The sequence below is a fragment of the Halichoerus grypus genome, chromosome 8, assembly GCF_964656455.1.
Source record: "Halichoerus grypus chromosome 8, mHalGry1.hap1.1, whole genome shotgun sequence".
In the NCBI taxonomy this organism is placed as follows: Eukaryota; Metazoa; Chordata; class Mammalia; order Carnivora; family Phocidae; genus Halichoerus; species Halichoerus grypus.
The window spans coordinates 44136123-44147876 of NC_135719.1; the positions used below are offsets into that span (position 1 = coordinate 44136123).

At 38.9% G+C, this 11754-nt stretch overlaps 1 protein-coding gene across 1 annotated transcript in view; it reads left to right on the forward strand.

The window, feature by feature from the left end:
* THAP10 (THAP domain containing 10) overlaps positions 1 to 3458 on the forward strand; it is a 12350-nt gene extending 8892 nt beyond the window's left edge. The window contains exons 2-3 of the mRNA XM_036095179.2: positions 2053 to 2200; positions 2306 to 3458. Coding sequence (XP_035951072.1) covers positions 2053 to 2200; positions 2306 to 2502 — 345 coding nt within the window. The 3' untranslated portion in view covers positions 2503 to 3458. The remainder of the gene's footprint in view (positions 1 to 2052; positions 2201 to 2305) is intronic.
* Positions 3459 to 11754: the final 8296 nt, after the last annotated feature.

The window sequence follows — 11754 nt, forward strand, 5'->3', positions numbered from 1 at the left end:
CCAATTAAAAAAAAAAAAAAAAGACCAAAAAAGTTCCAAAATACAAAGTTGTTAGCTACGGATAAAGAGATGATGGCTAATTTTTAGTTTATTTTTGCTTCTCTGTATGGTGCAAATTTTTCTCAGTGATAAAAGGTATTATTATTCTAATGGGAACAAGTTATTTTTAAAAACCTGATTAAATTTCTAAAATGCCATTTTTTTCAGGCATAAACCCGTTTTGTAAAGAAATATGTACTTATGCTAGACTTTTATAATGCTTGGCTTAGAAGTAGATATAGCCAATAGAAATTGGTCATAATTTTATAAACACAAATAAAAAGGTAAGACTTATACTTTAAGTCCTCAGTAATATTAGGCGTAATTATTCCTGTTACAAAGGGACTCTTCAGAGCACCCGGGTGGCTCAGTCAGGTAAGCATCTGCCTTTCAGCTCGGGTCATGATCCCGGGGTCCTGGGATCAAGTCCCATGCCGGCTCCCTGCTCCGCGGGGAGCCTACCTCTCCCTCTGCCTCTGCCTCTCTCTCTGTCTCTCATGAATAAATAAATAAAATCTTTAAAAAAAAAAAAAAAGAAGAAGAAGGGATTCTTCACAAAACTTTCTTCACAAAGTTTCTTTAACTTGGGTGTTAATAGCCTATATTACAGTATTACAGCAACTATGAATGCCAGCTAAAATATTTTTTCAGTGGTTCAAAGGCAAGTGCCACGACCAGGGCATAGATAAAATTACAGAGCACTTTAATTTTGTTTTTGGTTTCTCTATCACTTCTTATTTCTTCCCACAGGCCCCCTTACATATTCTAGATATCCTTTCTTAGCCTCTTCCACATAATTTCTAGGTACTCAGTCTTACGTTACCTTCTTTTTTAAAAAATTTTTTATTTAAATTCAATTTAGTTAACATATACTGTATTATTAGTTTCAGGGGTAGAATTTAGTGATTCATCAGTTGCATATAACACCCAGTGCTCATTACATCAAATGCCCTCCTTAATGCTCATCACCCAGTTGCCCCATCCCCCCACCCCCCACCCCTCCAGGAACTCTCAGTTTGTTCTCTATGGTTAAGAGTCTCATATGGTTTGCCTCCCTCTCTGTTTTCATCTTATTTTACATTTCCTTCCCTTACCCCTATGTTCATCAGTTTTGTTTCTTGAATTCCACATATGAGTGAAATCATATGATATTTGTCTTTCTCTGACTGACTTATTTAGCTTAGCAATAATACCGTTTTAGTTCCATCCATGTCATTGCAAATGGAAGATTTCATTGTTTTCCATTATATATATATATATATATATATATAATGCAAATGGAAGATTTCATTGTTTTCCATTATATATATATATATATATATGTATGTATATGCCACACCTTTATCCATTCATCTGTTGATGGACATCTGGGCTTTTTCCATATTTTGGCTATTGTGAACATTGCTGCTATAAACATTGGGGTGCATGTGCCCCTTCGAATCACTATGTTTGTATCCTTTGGATAAATACCTAGTAGTACAATTGCTTATGTTACCTTCTAAGTATCCAAATCCTGCTCCTTTCTACTCTTACTTCCCCCGCAAATCAAAATTTCTGTTTCACATTGTAATTTTTCTCAGGAAAGCATAAAAACATTTAAAGCCAGTCATATTATTTTAAGTATTTCTCTGTAAGGTATAAAGGGCCGATGATTAGGCTTTCTAGAATAATGCTACTGCTATGATATCCAGTAATTTAATACTAGTAGTATTATCTCTTATAGCTATTGATTTAGGAAAAAATAATGAGTTGTAAGCAAATAATAACTTACAAATTTCTGTTTGACCAGAATGCTTGGCAATTTATGATTTACAAATAGTAAAGAACAGTATGGCAGAGTTCTTAAGAACTTGGACTTTGGAGCCAGCTTGGCTGGATTCAAACTCCAGTCTTCCTACTATGTGACCTTGAAAACTATTATTTATACTCTTTTACTACTTCTCACTTTTGAAAAATAAAACCATACTAGTTAGGCTACCTTTGATATGGTTCTTCTCTGATTTATATTTTTAGATTACATATGAAAATGAAGTTAAACAAACACAAGTCCCTGCTAATAATCTATCTTATGGTGTCACTTCGGTACCTACTCACTGTGAAGAAGGCCCAGTGCATAAAAGCACACAAATGTCTCTGAAAAGACCCCCTCACCGCAGTGTTGGTATGTTTGGACTCTTCGACTGATAATTGAATTGATCTTTTGTATATGAAAGATAAATGACAAGCAAAATGTAATTCACAGGCAAATGTGTTTATTCTCTTTCAGGTATTCAGGCCAAAGTGAAAGTGTTTGGAAAACAACTGTGTAATGCCACTACTCAGACCAACGGATTGCGGTCTAGAAGTGCCTCCCTCTTTGACATTTACTCCAGTGACTCAGAGCCAGATGCAGACTGGGATGTCAAGAGTGAGCAGAGCAATTTGTCTTACATAGCTGTGCAGGTGAAAGAAGAGTCTTGTTAAAAATGCAACATCAAATGACTTGATGTCCTATAGGTTTTCAAACCTTCACTCACACAATTACTTCTTTGCTCTTGTAAATCTTTCACTTTGGGATAGTTGAGTATCAGCAAAATTTGTTCAGCTCTAAGGCAAAAATGTGTCCGCTTGCCAAGATAATGAAGATAATCCTGCCCACAAACCTCCCCACCTCCCACTTTCACCTCTTGTTTTTTTTTTTTCTTTTTATCCTTTTGGTGGAAATCGAGTTATAAAACAAAACCACAATAGCAGCATTTCCAGATCAAGATTAAGCACTGAATATTTAAGCTTACTGTAGAAACAACACTTATATGGGACTTATATGACATTCACAAGTTAGAACGTCACTATTCTAAATAATTTGAAGAAAATAGTAAGCACAGCCAAGCGTGATACTATTAAATGATTTGGGAGCCAGGAGACTTATCCTTGATTATTATTTTTTCTATGTTGTATATTTATTAGTTTGTCCATTTGTAATACTATTGGATCTGTGGATCAGTCCCTGTAAGCATTTCTGGTGACGTTATGGCTCTTACAGAAAATTTTCAAAGGGAATTAATTTAAATAGAGATAGAGTTTCATATACTTGGATTGCCTTGTTAATGAAATCTATTTGCATTGGTTCCTATTACAACAAACCAATTAGCTTGATTAATTTATATTGAAATTATTAACATCATGCAAAAAAAAGTATTATATTTCTAACATATCCCCATTTCAAGAATTAGGTTTTCCTCTATTAATACCATTCTATTGAATTCTACATTTGGGAAATAAGCATGTGAAACATAGTCGCCCCATCTGCCATTCACCAGGAAAATTTCTATGGCAATTTTGTACCATGAAGTAATTTGTTACAATTGTTTCTGAGAAACTTATTATAACTCTGATCTTCTATTGAGAATAATAAAAATAAATGTCCATTTTATACCTCACATGTCTTGTTAGTTGCTCATGACTGGAAGAACTTGCATGCATTTTATCCTAGAAGGTTTAAATAATATACTAAAGTGATTTTCTTCCAAAGCCAATTTCATGTGTGACTTAATTTGAACAGTATAATTTTAATAAAAAGAATAATAAACAAAATATTAATAGAAGTTGTGAGCCTGAACAATGATTATGTAAATACATAACACTATTATTATTATTATTATTATTATTATTATTATTGCTGCTGCTTTGGCTTTGAGATAACTATTTGGTGTTTTGAGAGAGCATTGTGTTTTAAAATTAAGAATATAAATCTTCTGAAGCTAAATACTATTAGTAAGTACCTATTGTTCCTTGAGCTTTTAAATAGCCTATCGCCTTAATTCAAATTATAACGAATGTTATATACCCATTCATCCCCAAATTTCACTACCATGAGTTTACTTCTCTGTGTTAAACAATTTTGACAACCATAACCTACCTATCTTTCTTAATTTCTTCCTTTCTTTCTTTCTTCCTTTTCAGTTAGGTTTTTTTCTTTTACCAATTGAGAATTTATGTTTGGTTTGTTGATTCACATGATTTTATAATGAATTGTGCAATGTTTCACTGTCCTAAAGTAAAATGAAATACTGGCTTTATTTTAAATTAAATATGAAGAACATATAGTTTATATAATATTGAATACTTTTTGCATATTTTCAATTATCTTAATTTCTTTTGTTGCCAAATTAGTTTAATGGGGAAAAATGAGATACACCTCAACACCTGCCATATCATTTTTCATTTGTTTATGTAATAAGTACTTATTAAACATACTCTGTGCCAGATAACTGTTCTAGCTACCAAGGACACATTGGTGAGCAAGACAAAAATTCTGCCCTCTTGGTGCTTACCTTTTAGAGGGGAGCCAGACAATAAACAAGGAAATGGATGAATAATTTTAGATAGTGCTATGAAGAAAACAAAGCAGAGTAAGATGTTAGAACATATTTGGGGGTCCCGAAAGATGGCGGAGGAGTAGGGGACCCTATTTCACTGGTCCCCGGAATTGAGCTGGATATCTACCAGACCACTGAGAGCACCCATGAAACCAGCCTGAGATGTAAGAAGATCTGGATCTCTACAAACAGAATATCGCAGGCAGTTGGTTTTGAGGTACGAAGCGGAGAGCCGTGATTCTGCGGGCAGATATCGGAGGATAAACGGCGGCGGGAGGGTGCCTGGCCGTGGGGATCCTACACCGCCAGTGAGTGACAGCTTCGGGCGCTGCGGACGGGCACAGAATCGCAGACCGGTAGCGGCGGGAAGGGACTTTAGGGCAGCCCCCGGGGTGGAGGACCAGACCGGCGGGGTCGCGCGCACGTGAACTGCAGCCCCCGGGCCGGAAACCTGGAGCGCCAGGGTCGCGCTGGTGAACTGCAACCCCCGGGGTGGAAATCCGGAGCAACGGAGTCCCGCGCATGCGAACTGCAGCCCCCTGGACGGAAACCGAAGCGGCAGAGTCGCGCACGCGCGAACTGGGAGCGGCTGGCGGTTTTAGAAGCACAAAGGGCAGAGACGTGCCCCGACCTGGAGGCAGGACTGGGAGCGCTGCGGAGGGGCGCACAACCCAGGATGCTGCAGTTTATAGCAGCACGGACAGAAACGGAGACAGTGTGGCCTGGAGAGCTCACTGAAGAACAGACTGCGGTCTCTCTGCTCTGAGGCAGACGGTTGGAAACGGTCTCTTCTTCTCTGACTCGCGGAAGAGACGCGGAAAGCCTCCAGGGAAAGGCGCCAGAGAACAAAAGCCCCAAAGACTGATTCCTGCTGAGCCCATCCCCCGCCACAGGGGGCAGGGCAACTCCGCCCAAACAGGGTTGCCTGAGTAACAGCGCCGCAGGCCCCTCCCGCAGAAGACAGGCTGGGAAAACAAGAGGCCAGCAACCCTAAGGTCCCAAGAAAACAGGTGCATCTGGCTTGGGTTCTGGTCAATAATTTGGACTCTATGCATTCCCTCAAACACCCATCAACAGAATGACTAGGAGGAGGAGCCCCCAAAACAGAAAAGACTCAGAGATTATGACTTATGCTGCAGATTTACAAATGGATGCAGATATAACCAAGATGTTAGAGATGGAATTCAGGCTAGCAATTGTGAAGACAATGGCTAGAATGGAGAAATCAATTAATGGCAACATAGAGTCTCTAAGGGCAGAAATAAAAGGTGAATTGGCAGAACTTAAAAATGCTATCAATGAGATCCAATCCAATCTAGATCATCTAACAGCTAGGGTAACTGAGACAGAAGAGAGAATAAGTGACCTGGAAGACAATATAATAGATAAAAAGGGAAAAGAGGAGGCCAGGGAAAAACAACTCAGAATCCATGAAAATAGAATCAGAGAAATAAGTGACACCATGAGGCGTTCCAATGTCAGAATAATTGGAATCCCAGAGGGAGTGGAGAGAGAGAGGACTAGAAGATGTATTTGAGCAAATCGTAGCTGAGAACTTCCCTAATCTGGGGAATGAAACAAACATTCGAGTCCTAGAGGCAGAGAGGACCCCTCCCAAGATCAAGGAAAACAGGCCAACACCCCGGGATGTAATAGTAAAACTTGCAAATTAGAACCAAGGAAACCATCTTAAGGGCAGTTAGGAGGAAGAGATTCCTTACGTACAGAGGGAGGAACATCAGAATAACGTCAGACCTATCCACAGAGACCTGGCAAGCCAGAAGGGCCTGGCAAGACATATTCAGGGTACTAAATGAGAAGAACATGCAGCCAAGAGTACTTTATCCGGCAAGGCTTTCATTTAGAATGGATGGAGAGATACAGAGCTTCCATGACCGGCAGAAGTTGAAAGAATATGTGACCACTAAGCCGGCCCTGCAAGAAATATTAAGGGGGGTTCTATAAAAGGAGAAAGACCCCAAGAGTGATGTACAACAGAAATTTACAGGGACAATCTATAAAAACAACGTCTTCACAGGCAACATGATGACAATTAATTCATATCTTTCAATAATCACTCTCAATGTGAATGGCCTAAACGCTCCCATAAAATGGCACAGGGTTGCAGATTGGATAAAAAGACAGGACCCATCCATATGCTGTCTACAAGAGACTCATTTTCAACCTAAAGATACATCCAGACTGAAAGTGAAGGGATGGAGATCCATCTTCCATGCCAGCGGACCTCAAAAGAAAGCTGGGGTAGCAATTCTTATATCAGACAAATTAGATTTTAAACTAAAGTCTGTAATAAGAGACACAGAAGGACACTATATCATTCTTAAAGGGTCTATCCAACAAGAAGATCTAACAATCGTAAATATCTATGCCCCCAACATGGGAGCAGCCATCTATATAAGCCAACTGTTAACCAAAATAAAGAGTCATATTGATAACAATACGTTATTGTAGGAGACCTCAATACTCCACTCTCAGCAATGGACAGATCATCTAAGCAGAAAATCAACAAGGAAACAAGAGCTTTGAATGATACATTGGACCAGATGGACCTCATAGATATTTACAGAACATTCCACCCTAAAACAACAGAATACTCATTCTTCTCAAGCGCATATGGAACTTTCTGCAGAATAGACCATATACTGGGTCACAAATCAGGTCTCAACCAATACCAAAAGATTGAGATTATTCCCTGCATATTCTCAGACCACAATGCTCTAAAACTGGAACTCAATCACAAGAAAAAATTTGGCAGAAATTCAAACACTTGGAAGCTAAAGACCACTTTGCTCAAGAATGTTTGGGTCAACCAAGAAATCAAAGAAGAACTTAAACAATTCATGGAAATCAATGAGAACGAAAACACATCAATCCAAAACCTATGGGATACTGCAAAGGCGGTCCTAAGAGGGAAATACATAGCCATCCAAGCCTCACTCAAAAAAATAGAAAAATCCCGAATTCGCCAACTAACTCTACACCTTAAAGAACTAGAGAAAAAGCAACAAACGACGCCTAAGCCATGCATTAGAAGAGAAATAATTATAATTAGAGCAGAAATCAATGAATTAGAAACCAGAAACACAGTAGATCAGATCAATGAAACTAGAAGTTGGTTCTTTGAAAGAATTAATAAGATTGATAAGCCACTGGCCAGACTTATCCAAAAGAAAAGAGAAAGGACCCAAATTAATAAAATTATGAATGAAAGGGGAGAGATCACGACTAACACCAAGGAAATAGAAACAATTATTAGAAATTATTATCAACAACTATATGCCAATAAACTGAGCAATCTGGATGAAATGGAGGCCTTCCTGGAAACCTACAAGCTGCCAAGACTGAAACAGGAAGAAATTGACAACCTGAATAGGCCAATAACCAGTAACGAGATTGAAGCAGTGATCAAAAACCTCCCAAAAAACAAGAGTCCAGGGCCTGATAGATTCCCTGGGGAATTCTACCAAACATTCAAAGAAGAAATAATAGCTATTCTACTGAAGCTGTTTCAAAAAATAGAAACAGAAGGAAAACTTCCAAACTCATTCTATGAGGCCAGCATTACCTTAATCCCCAAACCAGGCAAAGACCCCATCAAAAAGGAGAATTTCAGACCGATATCCCTGATGAATATGGATTCCAAAATCCTCAACAAAATCCTAGCTAATAGGATCCAACAATACATTAAAAGGATCATCCACCACGACCAAGTGGGATTTATCCCCAGGATGCAAGGGTGGTTCAACATTCGCAAATCAATCAATGTGATAGAACACATTAATAAGAGGAGGGAGAAGAACCATATGGTCCTCTCAATTGATGCAGAAAAAGCATTTGACAAAATACAACATCCTTTCCTGATTAAAACTCTCCAGAGTATAGGGATAGAGGGAACATTGCTCAAGCTCATAAAATCCATCATCTATGAAAAACCCACAGCGAATATCATCCTCAATGGGGAAAAGCTGAGAGCCTTTCCCTTAAGATCAGGAACACGTCAAGGATGCCCACTCTCACCACTGTTGTTCAACATAGTACTAGAAGTCCTAGCAACAGCAATCAGACAACAAAAAGAAATAAAAGGTATTCACATTGGCAAAGAAGAAGTCAAACTCTCTCTTTTTGCAGATGACATGATACTTTATGTGGAAAACCCAAAAGACTCCACCCCCAAATTACTAGAACTCATACAGCAATTCAGTAATGTGGCAGGATACAAAATCAATGCACAGAAATCAGTTGCTTTCTTATACACTAACAACGCAACTGTAGAAAGAGAAATTAGAGAAATGATTCCATTTACAATATCACCAAAAACCATAAGATACCTCGGAATAAACCTAACCAAAGAGGTAAAGGATCTATACTCTAGGAACTACAAAACACTCATGAAAGAAATTGAGGAAGACACAAAAAGATGGAAAAATATACCATGCTCATGGATTGGAAGAATAAACATTGTTAAAATGTCTATGCTACCCAGAGCAATCTATACCTTCAATGCCATCCCGATCAAAATTCCAATGACATTTTTCAAAGTGCTGGAACAAACAATCCTAAAATTTGTATGGAATCAGAAAAGACCCCGAATCACCAAGGATATGTTGAAAAAGAAAAACAAAGCTGGGGGCATCACGTTGCCCAATTTCAAGCTATATTACAAAGCAGTGATCACCAAGACAGCATGGTACTGGCACAAAAACAGACATACAGACCAATGGAACAGAATAGAGAACCCAGGTATGGACCCTCAACTCTATGGTCAAATAATCTTTGACAAAGCAGGAAAAAACATGCAATGGAAAAAAGACAGTCTCTTCAATAAATGGTGCTGGGAAAATTAGACAGCCACATGCAGAAGAATGAAACTCGACCATTCTCTAACACCATTCACAAAGATAAACTCAAAATGGATGAAAGACCTCAATGTGAGACAGGAATCCATCAAAATCCTAGAGGAGAACATAGGCAGTAACCTCTTTGACATCGGCCACAGCAACTTCTTTCAAGATACATCTCCAAAAGCTAGTGAAACAAAAGCAAAAATGAACTTTTGGGACTTCATCAAGATAAAAAGCTTCTGCACAGCAAAGGAGACAGTCAACAAAACAAAGAGGCAACCCACAGAATGGGAGAAGATATTTGCAAATGACACTACAGATAAAGGGCTGGTATCCAAGATCTATAAAGAACTTCTCAAACTCAACACCCAAAAAACAAATAATCAAGTCAAAAAGTGGGCAGAAGATATGAAAAGACACTTCTCTGAAGAAGATATACAAATGGCTAACAGACACATGAAAAAATGTTCATCATCATTAGCCATCAGGGAAATCCAAATCAAAACCACACTGAGATACCACCTTATACCAGTTAGAATGGCCAAAATGGACAGGGAAAGAAACAACAAATGTTGGAGAGGTTGTGGAGAAAGGGGAACCCTCTTACACTGTTGGTGGGAATGCAAGTTGGTACAGCCACTTTGGAAAACAGTGTGGAGGTTCCTCAAAAATTTAAAAATAGAGCTACCCTATGACCCAGCAATTGCACTACTGGGTATTTACCCCAAAGACACAGATGTAGTGAAACGTAGGGCCATATGCACCCCAATGTTCATAGCAGCAATGTCCACAATAGCCAAACTGTGGAAAGAGCCAAGATGCCCTTCAACAGATGACTGGATAAAGAAGATGTGGTCCATATATACAATGGAATATTACTCAGCCATCAGAAAAGATGAATACCCAACTTTTACATCAACATGGATGGGACTGGAGGAGATTATGCTAAGTGAAATAAGTCAAGCAGAGAAAGTCAATTATCATACAGTTTCACTTATTTGTGGAACATAAGGAATAACATGGAGGACATTAGGAGAAGGAAGGGAAAAATGGTGGGGGGAGAATTGGAGGGAGAGATGAACCATGAGAGACTATGGACCTGAGAAACAAACAGGGTTTTAGAGGGGAGGGGGGAGGAGGAATTGGTTAGCCTGGTGATGGGTATTAAGGAGGGCACGTACTGCATGGAGCACTGGGTGTTATACGAAAACAATGGATCGTGGATCACTACATCCAAAACTAATGATGTATTGTATGGTGACTAACATAACATAATAAAATTTTTTAAAAAAAGAACATAATTGGGGTGGGGGAGAAGGTTTGCTCTTTTAGGTAGGGTAATCAGGAAAGGCCTCTCTGAAGATACAATATTTAATCAGAGACCCGGATGATCAGAAGAAGCAATCATGTAATGATTGGAGGGAAGAGCATTCCACATGATATGAATGGCAGGTGCTCTGGTATTTGAGGAACAACAAGGAGGCTGGGGTGGCTGGAGATAATGAACTACGCAGAGAATGATAAGAGATGAGATTGGAGTGGTATACAGGACAAGACCATGTAAGGCATTTGCTATCACTATCAAGAATTTTTATCTTATTCTAGGCTTAAATTCTATTTTAAATGTATTTTATGGCTGGCTTATCTGCCAGTATTTATTTCTTATACTTAAAAAACATAATTGGATTCATACATAAAGTCAGGCAAGATAAGAGAGACATATCAAGAGTGTGTGAATATAAAGCTTGTTCTGTCAAAAATATTGGGAATTCTGGAGAGATGATGGTGGTGATGGTGTCATTTTCTTTTAAATCTCCCTAAATTTCCCTATGGAAACAAATAGAGCAGTTCCTATTCTGCTAGTGGCAAGGAAGCTTGTATCAGATTAACCCTCCCATGGATAACATATATAGAAAACAAATAACTTTGACAGACCTGGGGAGCATCAGAAGCAAGTAGAAGCAAGTCAGCCTTAAAAGAGGTGAACTACAGTGGGTGCGATGTCCTTTGCGTGCCTTCGCACCTGAGTGCCTCCTCATTCCATGCTGTAAGGGGCAGCTAGAACTCAAGCAGAAAGTTGCCATCTTACTGGCTTCAGGAGTCGGAGTTGAAAATGAAGGGCTACTGGAGTGAAAAGTGGTGAGGCAAGTCATGGAAAAGTAGAAGCCACTGGGGAAAAGGACCAAAACCTACTTATAAACCACCCAAATCCTGGTCTAATCACTGAAGTACACGTGTGTTGCATGGAGAGACCTCGGAGTCCCAGCAGAAAGCAACAGTTGGAAGCCTTGGCTTAGCTGCTATCCATCATAGAGGAAGCAGAGTTTGGAGTTTACGAGTGCAGCCAAGTTAACTGGCTGTTAGAACAAAATCCATCATGCTTTAGAACAAGATGACAGAATTTATCATCTAAAATGCATACAATATTAAGAATTACTAGTCATGTGGAGAAATTGGAAAAGTGTGATCAATAATCGAGACAAAAAGGAAGCAAC